The 14,952-nt window shown below is 37.0% G+C and overlaps 1 protein-coding gene across 2 annotated transcripts in view; it reads left to right on the top strand.

Annotated features, from left to right (window-relative positions):
* LOC150087230 (kinesin-like protein KIF21A) overlaps nucleotides 1-14,952 on the top strand; it is a 779,086-nt gene that overhangs the window by 732,949 nt on the left and 31,185 nt on the right. For both annotated transcript variants that reach the window (XM_090371900.1, XM_090371899.1), the window contains one exon: nucleotides 4,983-5,103. In XM_090371900.1, the coding sequence (XP_090228026.1) occupies nucleotides 4,983-5,103 (121 nt within the window). The remainder of the gene's footprint in view (nucleotides 1-4,982; nucleotides 5,104-14,952) is intronic.

Raw genomic sequence — 14,952 nt, 5'->3', positions numbered from 1 at the left:
TTTCGTGTTAATCAATTTAATGCGGCCTCAGTTCGGGCCTCTCGTTCAGCAGCGTCAGAATTAGCATTCCATGCCGCTAATGAAAAACATACTTTTTTATTTGACGAGATCAAAATACTTGGTGTCCAACATAATTATACAAGACTATTAATTGCAGAAACTGTCGAAATTAAATTACATGAGAATTCTGTTAATGTGTGCCGGCCATATCTAATCTCTGACTCGTGGTCCTTTACGTGCATGCGCGAAGACAAATAACCCCTATTTAAGTTCCTTGCTCACCCCTATGCAGTAATTTTCATTTCTGTGATCACAACATACGGTCAATGCATTGTGAGCTTCGGGAAGGAAAATAGTTTTGCATTTTTTTCGTTAAATTAATTTTTTACATAATTTTTAATTGCGTTAAATTGATTTTTAATTGTGTTCATCTGATTTTTAATTATTGTTAATTATTTTTTACTGTAATGTAAGATTTTCGATTTTTTTTTTTTAATTGTTTCCGTTTTAATTTCTGGAAAGTATCATACGGAAAGTATCATACATGTTTTTTTCTCCTTCTCAAAGTTTTAGAACCCTTTTTTTTGCTGCTTTGTATGTTATTTACTTCCTTTCCTTTTCAGGGCTGTATTTATCATGAATTGAACTATGCACTTTCAATTCTTTGCTTCTTGAGGTCTATTATCTTTGTCTTTTACACTCTAAATATTTCCATTGTATTATTGTTTATTTTGGTTTCATTTTAGTTGCAATTGGTTGTGGGGAGTTCTTTTACTACTTTCCTTTCTTTTGTTTGTGCTTTTTTATTTTTTGTTCGACTGTTGAGTCAGCCATTAACCACTTGTCTACTATTTGTATTCTCTCCCATATATATTCCTTTTGGTGTTAATCTTTTAAATTCTAAATCTATTAAATTCATTCTAAATGCACTAATCTCTTAATCCTTTGTTTTATCATTATATCATGGCATGTGCTTTGTGTCAGAAACACTTTGCATTGTTGTCTTTTCGTGCAGTTTTGGGAGTTGACTCTTCCTAACTACACTAGGGTTGTGCGTTATAGTTATGACACTATCCTTATCTATTTTCGATCATAAAATTTTTTTATATGTATATTTTTGATGTAAATTTTACATACACGCACACACACACACACACACACACACACACACACACACACACACACACACACACACACACACACACACACACACACACACACACACAGATTTCTTTTGTTCCTTTACTCTTTTATATATATTTCTTTACTGTTTTTCTATATCTTTTCACTCTATTACTTATATCCTCAACTTGAATTTATGCCCCTTGAGGTGTGAAATCTGAGGAAGAGGAAGAATCCCATCAGCATTATTTGCTCAAACCATTCAAGACTTTATACACCTCAATCAGATCACCTTGAAAGTGCCTAGTCTCTATACGTTGCAATTTGCAGAACTTGTCATTCTTAGTAAGAGCAACCCTTTGTTCCCCTCACCAATGTCATTGCCCTTCTCTGTACCTGTTCCAGTAGCTTCCAATATCTATTAACCTCTGGAAGTATTATATAATTCCATAATTAAAAAAATCAGGAAAAACTGTACTGTATGTAACATTTTTTTTTTTGCTGAAATTTCCAATAATACAATGGAATGGGCAGGACCTACCTTCTCCTACTGATACTGCAACTGCTTTAGCAAAATCTTTCTATAATATTTCTGCCTCTTATGTGACCTCCTTTAACATATTAAAACTGATAAAGAATGTCATAAATTGAATTTTTCAACTAATCTTTTTTTTCCGTATAACCTGCCCTTTACTGTAGCTAAGCTCAAAGAATTCTTGAGAAAATTCCCAAATAGTGCAGCAGGATTAGACAGCATTCTCTACATACTACAGGTCAACCATCACTAATCCGGTTCCACCACTAATTCGGACATAATTTCAAATTTCCCAGGTCGGCGCACCGAACTGCCACTACTGTTTTGGTGGCATTGGTTGCAGCATCAGCTGTTAGTGCGAACTCGTAAACACTGGCAAGCCATTTCCACTTGTTTTTCTGCATTTATTATTAAAGCCTGCTCACATTTAGCCCCAACCATGCCGTTAACGAAAAACATACATATGCATAAAGGAAGTGCCTCTCATGGTGTAAAGCGCAAACACCGTACATTGTCTATAACAGATAAAGTTGAGCATCAGAAAAAACTCGACAGCGGTCTAGTAGTAGTAGTGGCATGTGATGCAAGAAAGCAAGTGTTATGAGCTTATGCAGCATCAGCCAAAAAAAAAAAATTTTGCAAAACAAATCCCTCTAAATGTTTGTCCAGTTCCTCCTTAAATTTATTTAACCTATCAACTTCCATGACAGATGGAAGTTTGTTCCAGCAATTAACCACCAGCTGACTAAAGGCAAATTTCCGCACATCTATTCTACATCTGTGTCTGTGAGAAGTTTAACTCTGCTTAATTGTAGATTCCAGCAATTTCTCTCAGTTCCTCCTATATTAATTTTCTTTTAGCCATTCCTTTTTAGATTTTTTTTTTTTTTTTTCTTTTACAACACGCTTGTACAAGCTTGCGGAAAAACATAACACAGTATGATGGATAATACAGCGCACTAACAAACTTGTTTTCACAAAATCTCTAACAATACTAACAAACTTATTGCGATGTTTGAGAGTTTATTTTATCGTAATTAGTTTTATTGCAGCACTCGCCGCGAGTGCAATAAACTAATCACAAACGACCTTCATTTGTATGCCATAATAGTGTCACACGTGTGTGGCCAACACGGCTTCTCAAGAAATAAAGTAACCAACATGTGGCCACATATATGCGGCACAAAAAAAGACTTGTTTTTATATATATTTTGAGCAAAAAAAATGACAACACTGACATTACAATATTTATTTTAGAATTATTAATCAAATTATTTCCTAAATATTTTTTGGCCCCTGGGGAAATTTTTTTTCTTAAATTAGCTTGGCAGTCAACATGTTAAAGGTAGAAGGAGGTGGTTAGCTGTTGGGTAAAATGTATGTGCTAAAATAACCATCGGTGATCCAGCAAACTCACTAATCCGGCACCCCACAGGTCCCAATGCTGCTAGATTAGTGATGGTCGACCTGTATTACTCTTTTATGACCTGATCATCTCAGAAAATACATATCCTCTGTCATGGCATCATTCGTATATTTGTGCTATATCAAAACCAGGCAAAGATTCCTCTCTAGTTTAGAATTACAAACCGATATCATTGACAAGCTGCTTGGGCAAAATCTTTAAAAAGGTGGTGCATCAGAGGCTCGTCTGGATTCCAGACTCCCAAAATCTTTTTTCTGATCACTAATAATTGTTTCTGCAAAAATAGGTCCACCCTAGATTTACTTGTCAAAATTGAATCCAACATACGCAATGCCTTTATCATGAGACAACATCTACTGATGGTGAACCTAGATATTTGGAAAGCATTTGATACTACTCGGCATCATGGTATTATTAAAGATATGCATCAGTTAGGATGGGGCTTAGAGGGGAACAGAAATTCTGTTATCGGATACTCAATCTAAAACACTGATGGATCCAATATCTTTCTATTTTATAAGATTTAGGAGAAGTCCGGTTGGCCTGCCTTCCTAAAATCCACTCATGCACACCTTCTCAATGGCGAGCTCTGTTACATCACTTTTGTGGCAATGAACGTGTAGAGATCTCACCAACCAGATTTCACTTAAAACTCATGCTGCATTGTGACAAAATTGTCAGGTTGATTAAAAAAAAAAAAAAAAAAAACAAGAAAGAAAAAAAATATATACTTCATCTTGCTTACAGAATTTTCCTCTTAGGGTGCATCACTAATCAATAAAGAGTAAAAAACTTCTCTCCAATTCCAACCAAATTACAACCAAAAATATATCTCTCTGTGAAAAATTTATTTCTAACATGGCAAGGTCCTATTCTCTAGTACTGCTGTCTTGTTATTAACAAGTATTTTATATTCTCTCTGATAAAATAAGGTGAAACTACAAATGGCTATAAATCTGATGTAAAATGCTGGTAATGTTTTATGAGATACTAGGGTCATTGAAAATGTTTATAGTGATCTAGAATTATTTATTCAGATAATCCTGAAATTTTATATGTAGGTACCATCACTCAGTAGATGATGTTAATGCTGTTACTCTGCTGACAATTTTTTTTTTTTTTTTTTTTTTCAGGGATTTTTGTAAGCTGTATCTGTTGAAAATAACAGAATGGACAAATCCAGCCTTTTTACTGTTATCAGTCAGGTATCTGCATTTGAAGTAGTAGTCAGTGTTAATATGTTGGCAAAACTTGCAGACTATTCCAGCATATTTCACTGCTGTCAAATGTTATGCAAATTTTAGATGTGAAAGAGAGTCATTTGAAAATGAGTAAAGTTTGGGTCATATGAAAATATGTCAATATCAAAACAGCAGCAATAGTAGAAGAAATGGGCATGGAAGATTACTGAATGACTGTTAAACCTGTCTGCTGGTATACCTAAAGGCGATACTATCGAGATAAAGCATCTAATCATAAGTTGTGTTATAATATTATAGCAGTTTTTCTATCAGGACACTGCACGAGCATAAGACAGCTCTCACTGATGCGTGGTTCAAAATCCACGATTCCCTTAAATATCCAGACTTTGACTCTCAGTCATTTCTTCCTCTTTCCAAAACTTAAGAAACACTTTCATGGACAAAGAGGTTATATATGCTATGTGAAGACTTGACTATTTTATGTGTTATCAAATAACTTGGACACTTTTCTCCAAAAGTGTGCATATTTTAATTCAGGAGGACAATGATAAACAGTGAAATAAAATTTTTAAAAAAGAAGTTGGGTGTTTTTTTTTTTTTTTTGTTTCATAGTATTTCTGCAAACCCTTCTAACCATCCTCTTGTTTTATTTCTAAAATGCAATAAATTTTATTCTAATCATATGTAACTGTTTCAGGTTTAACTGTATTGGCAAGTTAAGTGGTGGTCATCAAGCAGCAGTAATGTGTCTCTCAGTTGATAATTTGGGACTAGACAATAACATAGTGGTGACAGGATCTAAAGATCATTATATCAAGGTGAGTTGTAATGTAAATATAAATTAAAGAAGATCAATTTTTATTTGTTCTTGGATTGTCTTTAGTTAACTTTTAATTAGCAGTTATTAAAAGTTACATAAATAGCAGTTGTATCAATATCTATCAATTGAAGGATGTGATGAAGATTATTCACAACTCATAGAGCATAAACTATAATATGAGGTGCATTCAGAAAGTAATAATAATTTATTTTATTATAAAACAGAATTTTAGAAAGTCAGCACTGTTTTTGAGCATGTTTCCATTGCTTCTGTATATGTGGATTTCCAGGTTAAACAGCTCCTCCAGCGATAAACAGCTCCTAAATTTTTTGCCTTCCATCCATCTATTTTTGGTGATCTAAAATAACATGGAGACAAAATAGGAAAAAAAGATGGATACTTGGAAATGGCTGTAATTTCATGGTGCTAAGGGCCACCATCACCAAATTACTGTTCCACCCCACTTTGCATACTCTTGAGAAAGCCAGTGATGGAAAGAGAGAAAAAAAAATTAAAGGCATAGCTGAACATATACCACACTAGGAAGCAAGAAAATCACTAAAACCTATGAATAGGAACGAACATTCATACACTCAGAAGTTTGCAGTGAAATTTTTCATTGGAGCACAAACTGAAACGACTGTTCAACCAGAAGAATCATTGGCTGTCATTGCATGCTAATTATTAAGCTCACAAAAACCCTCACAGAAAGAGCATTTAGCTGCCACTCCTATGTCTGCTACTGCACCTCCTCTACAAAAATCAACTAGTAAAGAAAAACTACTGAAACTGAAGTACCCATTGTATTACAAGAAAAAGTGGTTGTTGGTGTGAAGGTGGTACCAGATGACTCAGTCTTGGAATTTTATGCAAAGGAAGAATGTACATAGTATGGAATCCATACTTCACCGAAAAAGAAATCCAAGGCTGAGAAAAACAAGCAATCAGCTCTTTGGAAGCTAATTGAGTGGATTCAGCAAGCCCAAATGTTGTGTTATAATAGAATTGTTGGGGATTCCAGCAAATAATAATGACATCACCCTCATGTAAAAGCATGAATCAGTTTGCTTTGTTTATCTGAACGTAAATGATGACTCCGCTGTGTGTAACCATCCTATCATTTAGAAGGATAGAAATAAGGAGGGTCCCACTCATGGGGTGGGGGGGATTGCTATCCTTTTTGGCAATCAGACACCATTTCAGCCTTTGCTACTCACAGCCATCATAGAAGCAGTAGCAATCAAACTAGCAGTTGGATTTCTAATAACAGTTTTTCACCTGGGGCTGACATCCCCCAGACAGACCTTGATGACCTTATAATGCAGTTGCATTTCCTTGTTTTTTTGTTAGGGAATTCCAGTGACACACCATCTTGTGGGATAGTGCTGACATTAGGGAGGGGACACATCACAGAGAACTGACAGTGACTGAGCTCTCCTTTTTAAATGTAGGAACCGACACCTTCCATATGTCTGCCTGATCATTTTCTGCCAGTGATTTTTTTTTTTCTGCGCTTCTTTTTGCTCTTCACTTACTTGGAAGGTGGGTGAAGAGCCCATATGGAAGTGCTCATTCCCCTGTGATTACTTCAATACTTAGTGAGAGATTATATTTTCCTTTTAGGTTATTCTGGTAGAAGATTGATCATGCTGATTGGAATAAATTCCAACATCTGGCAGAGTTGAACATCACTGCAGTCAGTTAGGAACCTATTAGTCATACAGTGATCACAAAAAAAATTATCTGTGCAGCTGCAATTGCAATTCCAAAAACATCTACTTGAGAGATATTCTACCATGTTTAATCTCATAGCCTTTAAACCAGCATGTGCCAAATCATGAGAGACAAAAGGAATTATGGATCTGATTTACATCCTTTATTACGTAGTAGTCAACCAGCATTAAAGTGATTTGTGATAAAAATCCAGAAAATGGTGATAAAATACATGTTGCATCCTTGATTGATTATGGAATATAATGAACGTCCTATTGCAGATTCAGTCACAAATAGCCAGTGCACTTGGAAAAACATTTTATATCTCTGCATAATCTTATTATTCAGTTAATGGTACTGAAACAAACACTAATTTTGCATCAGAGAGTTTTGCCATTGTAGCAGGCCATTTATCATACATTAGTTGAAAACTGTCTTCACCATTAAAAAAAAAGAGCCAAGTGCTGTTAGCCAGACCTCCATTATGAGGTGATTAAGTACCTTTCACCAAAATCACCCCCTCTTTCTACAAAACAAAATCTTTCTTGAGGAGCAGTTTCCTAAACATTCTCTCCATGTTAGATTTTAGTAAATTAAAGTAAAATTAAGAAAAATAAAGAAGGAATGGCAAACATAAGAGGCAGCATTAGCACATCCAACAAAATGTTGCCTGTAACATTGTTATAGGCAAACATGGTCATGGTTTTGCTATTAATTTTTTTTTTTTGCTATTATTTTATTTGCTATTATTTTTTATTTGCTATTAATAAATTTTTTAAAAAATTGATATTTAGTAAACATAAGCTAGGCAGGATAGTATAAAAAAAATAATTACAGTAGACACATTCAGTTTCAGTTCTTGGATAACATTATTTTATCAAAATTTTATGTACAGGTATGTGTCGTCAAATGAAGCAGTACTTGTATCTAATTCCACCCCCTTTACATTTGACATTACACCACTTTTCATAGGAGCGTCCGTAGCCAGGTGGGAAGGAGCAACAGTGCGTAGCACACGCTTCTTGATTAGACCGGGGTTTGAGCCTGTCACCACCAAATACGGAGGATGCAGAAAGGTCAGGGAATGACCACCGCATATCCCGGAGCAATATGGCCTTAGTTGCTAATGCTCCTAAAAACCAAACAACAAACCACTTTTCATGGGATGTAATGTTAAATGATATACTGTTTGAGGAGGGAGTTAGGTTAGGGGCATTGACAGAAGCATAAGTGAATAAACTGCTTTACAATTGTTAAGAGCATTGTAGGCAGAAAATGAAACTGAAGATTTGGAAATGAGCCAATTACGATATGCAACATTCTTCTCTTGAACAGCCTTAGCACATTTATTGGAAAACCAAGGTTTAGATACAGGATGAGAATTGAAAGTGCAGTGTGGAATAAAGGATTCCATACCTACAAGAATAATTTTACTGACACGATCTGAGCAAACATTGACATCAGAACTTTTAAACAGTAATCCAACCAATTAAACAAAGAAAAGAAATCTTACAGATCATCCCACTTTGCATTCTTGTAATGTCAATCTATATGAGGTTGGAAATGGCCATGAGAAAAAGGCTCCATTGGAGAAGAGATAATCACCAAGTTGTGATATGAGGTTCCTAGAGGACCACCCACCTCGACCATGTACTTTGCCTATTATTTTTGAGAAAAAGATCAAGTGTGTTGGCTGTGTGGTTAGGATTACTGGTATTCTGGTAGGTAAATGAACAATCTGTGTGAGGTCTTTAGAAATTGCAAAAGCCTCAACATTACCCCCAGGGGCTCACATCTGGTGAGTATGGGCTTGGCACACCCAGGATACTGAGCTGGATATCATGTTAACAGGAGAGACTGCTTCTATAGGGATAGGATACACTTAAATATAGAAAGGGTGCAAGAATATTTGCTGATGCTATCGAAGCAGTGTTAGGTGGGTTGGAAAACTGCTAGCTTGGGGGGGGGGATACAAGGACTAATAGATTAACAGTAGCCACTGGCAGAGTTGAAAGTGATTCTTGCACTGATTCTATTGGAGTGAGCAGCAGACTGGAAAACAAGATGCAGGATATTTCAGAGACTGCTGGGAGTCATTGCAGTACAAGTAAACACATGGGTTGTGTTAGAGTAGCTAAGAATAAGAACAAGTCCATGTATACTTGTGTATACACCAATGCTAGGAGTTTGGTAAATAAATTTGATGAATTTGAGGTAGTGCTTAAAGTATCAAAGGTGGATATTGTTGGGATATTAGAGATGTGGTGTCACACAGATATAAGTAATGCAGAACTGGAATTTGGGGAGTACAAAGTCTACAGAAAGGATAGACAGGATAGGAAGGGAGGAGGGGTTATGCTATTAGTTAAGAAACACATAAAATCCAAGGAAGTGAAGCCAGTCACATTGCTGGACAGTGCAGTATCAAGTCAGTTTGGTGTGACATAAGCATTGGGAGATCAAAATTGAGAGTAGGAGTGTGCTATAGGAACAATGAGTCTGATGACTATAATAAGAAACTGTACAGGGAAATAGAGTGGGCCAGTAAATCAGAGAGTCTTATAATAGGGGATTTTAATTTCCCAGATATTGACTGGAATTTGTGGGTTGGTCACTCACACACTAGCAAGGCTTTTGTGGATTTATTGGACGATTGTTTTCTACATCAGCATGTTCGGGAGGCAACTAGAGGGAGTAATACTCTTGATCTGATTATCAGTAGTGATTCTTTATGCATTAAAAATCTGCAGATAAAGGAACCACTAGGTGGCAGTGATCACAGTGTGCTGAAGTGGGATTTACTCAAAGAGGTAACTACCATCAGGGGTAAAGGGAAGGGTTTTTGCTTTCGTAAAGGCGACGGTCTGAGAGAGTAATTAAATTCTATACAGTGGGACCAACTGATGATGTTACCAACAGCAAATTCAAAATGGGAAGCATTCAAAGAATTAATCTTGGAAGCTACTAGGCTTTTCATACCAACTAAGAAATATTGTTCAAGGTTTAGGCTTAAATGGATGTCAGATGAACTAATGAGACATGGCAGAGAAGAAAAATGCATGGGATACATATAAATTAATGGATGACATGGAAGCCTATGATAGATATAAGCTGGTCTGTAACCAAGTCACAAAGGAGATTAGGCAGGCAAAGGCAGATTATGAGAAATCCTTGGCAAAGGATGCAAAGAAAAACAGAAAAGAGTTCTTGACTTATGTAAACTCTTGAAGGACAGGAATTAATCAGATTGGTACACTGGATATTGATGGTTCTACAGTTGAGGATTCTGCTCAGGTGGCTAACAAAGTAAACGAGTATTTTGCATCTACATTCACACATGAGGAGTTATTTAGGAAGGGGAATGCCAGAGGTGTATTCAACTCTGGCAGCGAGCTAGACGATTTTGTAATAACTGATAGTAAAGTGGAGGAGAAATTGTCGAGGATAAACATAAAAAAAAGCACCCAGGGTGGATGGGATAAATCCAGTTGTATTAAAGGAGGTAGCAAAGGAAGTAAGCAAACCCTTAGCCATAATTATGACAGTTTCCTTGGACTCAGGGGAGGTACCCATGGACTGGAAATGTGCAGATGTGACCCCAATCCACAAAGGGGGATCAAAGGGAGACACAGGTAATTACAGACCTGTGAGTTTAATTTCTGTTCCAGGAAAATTAATGGATGCACTGGTTAAAGAAGCACTGCAGGATTATCTAGACAAGACTTCATTTATAGCTCGGACACAGCATAGTTTTGTTAAGGGAAAGTCTTGCTTGACTAATTTGATTGGATATTATGATGCAGTCACAAAAGAACTGTACGCAGGGAATAACTTTGATATTATATATTTCGATCTTAGAAAGGCTTGGAGCTTTTTTTTTTTTTTTTTTTGGGTTGCCAGGCAGGTACTTTACCCACCTGGCTAGCCCGGTCGGCACAAATTGTAGCAGTGTGGCATTGGAGGCATATTACTGGTATGAATAAAGGGATGGTTGAGGGGAGAAGACAGAGAGTGGTAATCAACAGACACTGCTGATCGTGGACTAAATGTTATTAGTGGAGTCCGTGAGGGTTCAATGTTGGGTCCATTATTGTTTTCTGCTTAATGTCCACGTTTGCAGACGATATAAAGGTTGGCAGGGTTGTTAAGGACACTACTGATGCTATGCTGCTGCAACAGGATCCGGGAAGGTTGAGCAGATGGGATGAGAGGTGGCAAATGAAATTTAACATTGACAAATGTAAAGTACTACATATGGGAAATAGTAACCCCAGAGCAACGTATCAACTCTGTGATACTACACTGACAGTGGTAGAGAATGTAAAGGACCGGGGGGGATAATTGTGCAGGCAGATATGAAGTTCTCTGAGCAGTGCAGACTGGCTGCAAGAGTAGCTCACTGTGTCTTGTCAGTGATATACAGGAATTTTTCTAGTAGGGATAAGGAGGTGATTATTCCCTTGTATAAGGCAATGGCAGGACACACCTAGAGTACTGTATACAGGTCTGGAGGCCTCATTTCAAGAAGGATGTAGAGCTGCTGGAACGAGTACAGAGAAGGGCAACAAGATTAGTGAATGGAACAAAGGGTTGCTCTTATGAAGAAAGGCTTCAGTTTTGCAAATTACAGTGTCTGGAGACTAGGCACCGGGGAGGTGATCTGATAGAGGTGTATAAAGGCTTGAATGGTTTGAGCATGCTCAATGCTGATGGGATTCTTCCTCTTGCTCAGAATAATCACCTGAGAGGGCATAAATTCAAATTGAGGAAAGACAGATGTAGGCTAGATGTGTGGAAATTTGCCTTTAGCCAGTGGGTAGTTGGATGGTGGAACAGACTTCCATCCCTTGTTGTGAAAGTTGATAGCCTAAATAAATTAAGGCTCAGCTGGACAGGTATTTCGAACGAATGGAGGGGTGAAATGGGAGTGTGTTTTTTTTTTTTTTTTTTGCAGGTGCAGCACAAGCCTTGGGCTTCCTTGCACCATATGGCTAATAATAATCTCGACCAGCTGGGTCAGCTTGACTTGAAAACTGCAGCATCTAGAGTTGCGAATATTAAAATTACCAAGGAAAATTACTTCATTGTTAGGAAAGTTGTATTGGAGAAAGATAGGATGTCAATGGGATGACAACAGATGAATTTGACAGAATGTGGTAGAGAGATTTTAAGCCAGAGAAGATTCCAAATTACTAATTCTCTGAGAGGGATATTCGATGGACATATACACAAATACCACCTTTGAAGCGAATGGAATTACATAGCGAATAATTCGGACAACTGAGATGAGCAGTGGTTGAATCAACTGATAACTGAGATTCTGTCAGTAAAAGTATGTGGAGTTTGGCAGACTTTTTGGAAATGAAAAAGAATGTGTTTGGGTTGTTTCATCTTTTCACAGATAAGTTCGCTCTATTAGATTGACAATTCACAGTGTATTCAGTAGTAAGAAACATGCTGTATGCATTAACGAAATTTGTGGATGTGGCGTACATGTGGTAAGAATATACCCAGCTCCTTGATATAACATGGGCTTGACAATGCCCCATGCATACTCACTACTTGGACTCCCTCCAGCGACTATCTGCCAGATTAGTTAGAGGCAGCAAGCTAATACACTAGCTGATTTGGAAGCCTCCTAGAGAATTACCAATAGGTTTGGTCCGGTGTACCAACTAATGGCTGGCCCACAAACACTGTTTTAGAGCTGTATCCTCAAAATGTAAGTAAAGTTGGTTCTTGCCACAGTGTCCATTGTAACCTCAAAAGATATCAATTATACTTTATGATGGAAGAGATGGGGGAGGGTCTATCATAGCTTTGCTCTGGAGACTAAACATGGGTTCCCCCACTTCAAACCTCCAATAAGCAAAGTGGTGGTATTTCACCGGCTGATGAGCGTCACTACCACCTAATATTGCCTGATGACACAGAAGGTCAGCATTCCTCCATGCAGTGTGGGGTGCCACACTTCGACTCCTGCTTACATTGGTTTGCACCTGGGTGGTCACACCACAGTCTGCTAGGTGCCATATTTCAGGACTTGCACATGGGGGTTATACCCAGGATTACTAACAGTCCCACCATCATGAAGGTGCAAGCAGATGATTTGACTGTCACAGACTGATCGGACTTTGCCAGAATTGGGGCCATTTGACTTAAGCGCCACCTGAATATCAGTGTTTTAGACCACATCTTGGCATGTCTTATAGAATTTCTGTGATACCCTCAAGGACCTGAAGCCTAAAGCTGTTTGTGCAGGGCAAGGTTTCTCTAAGTGGAAAGTGGAATGCAATGTGCTATCATCAGCAAAACTATGGATAAAATTTCTTGTCAGTGGAAGAAGGTCATTAATATACAAGAAGAAAAGAGTGGGAGAAAGAACTGAACCTTGGGAAACACCGGCATTAGCAGATAAGTTAGAAGACAGAGAGCTATGTATCATCACCCACAGTGAGCAGTCAGAGAGAAAACTGGATACCCAATTACTAAAAAACAGTTGGCAAACCATAAGATGGAAGCTTATTTAGAAGACCTTTAAGCCAAACATGATCAAAAGCCTTTGCAATGTCAAGAGCAACTGCTTGAGTTTTACCAAACTTTTCCATTGAATTTGCCATAATGGGTAACATAAACCAGAATATCACCAGTGGATTGATAGTGATGAATCCATTCTGGCGATTGTCGATCATATAGAAGGTTTCTAGATAGTTTAAGAGTTGGCAGTTAATTGATTTCTCCATTACTTTAGAAAGAGCAAAAGTAAGTGCAATGGGATGATAATTGGACAGGATGGGATGGATTTGTCACCCTATTTAAGAACTGGCTGGATATGAGCAAATTTCCAAGCAAGAAGGGAAAACCTCTGGAATAACAAAGCCAAAAAAGCGACACAGAACAGGAGTAAGTTCAGGAGCACAGATTTTAAGAACAAGTATAGAAATAACATCAGGACCTAAAGCTTTCTTAGCATCAAGATTGCTCAAAATCTTTCTGACTTCCTTTTTGACAGAAGACCCCAGGAGAAATTGAATGGAGTGTAATGGTGGGAGGTGGTTTACCAAAATCATCAATACATGAGCTGGAAGAAAAATAGGATGCTGGCAGGTTAGCTTTATCTTTGGATTAAGTGGTTTGACAGATGGGAACAGATGGTGGCAATAGAACCATCTGGTTTGACAGGTGAAGAACATGCAGTATTTAGTGAAGAACAGGGTGAGAGGTTTCACCAGAACATTAAAGACATGGAGAAGATGTACTAAACAGGGGAGGGGGGAATGTAAACATAATGGCTGACTATTGGATGCTGAAGAGGGACTGTAAAGTAGAAGGAACTGCAAGAAAATCAAGGGAACAAAAATTTAACCCATCATAGATCAGTTTTTAAAATGAGAGGTGAGTGTTTAATGGACTTTTCTCACTGCCCTTTTTAATAGTGTTTTCAAAATTTATTTAAATATAAAAGTCTGGTAAAAGTAGTGTTTTGTTACAATTTCAATGTACAAATTCTGCCAAAATTAATAAAAAATTGTGAAAAATCAAATTTTCTTTCATGATTTTTGAAGAAACCTGACGTGATGGAAACTAATGGAAGTCATTTTTGAAATAGGCATTTGAAAAAGATTCAGAAATACCCTTTTCTGAGAAAACTGGTGAATTTTTTTCAAAATGCAGAGTAATGTAATTAAAAGGGATGAACAGATGATACTGATAGTTTTTTTTTTTTTTTTGTTTGATGCTGTATAAGCCTTGTAACATTTGTCACTACTAATATAATGGACATGCATTCACAGAAGTCTTACATGTGTTTTTTTTTCCAGTTATGCTAACATCACTGACTAACATTTTAAGAATATTGACTTATTATACCCATGAACTTTCAGAACAGATAACTTCCAATTTACATTAAGAAAAATAAAATTGAAAATGGCAGATAAAAAGTGATTTCAATGTGATTTTACTTATACAAAAAACTACCTGGGAATATTTATTATGCTGTTGTAAAGCAATGCGAAGTTCACCATACAGGCTATGAATTTCAGTATTACTAGTAATCAGGCACTGGACATATTTAATGGACATCCAACACTTTAATGGTTATTATGTCAAATAAACTTTGAAGTCAATACTAGCA

The sequence above is a fragment of the Mastigoproctus giganteus genome, chromosome 4 (assembly GCF_048544385.1).
Source record: "Mastigoproctus giganteus isolate SK-2022 chromosome 4, ASM4854438v1, whole genome shotgun sequence".
In the NCBI taxonomy this organism is placed as follows: domain Eukaryota; kingdom Metazoa; phylum Arthropoda; class Arachnida; order Uropygi; family Thelyphonidae; genus Mastigoproctus; species Mastigoproctus giganteus.
This window is presented reverse-complemented; position numbering and strand designations above follow the sequence as displayed.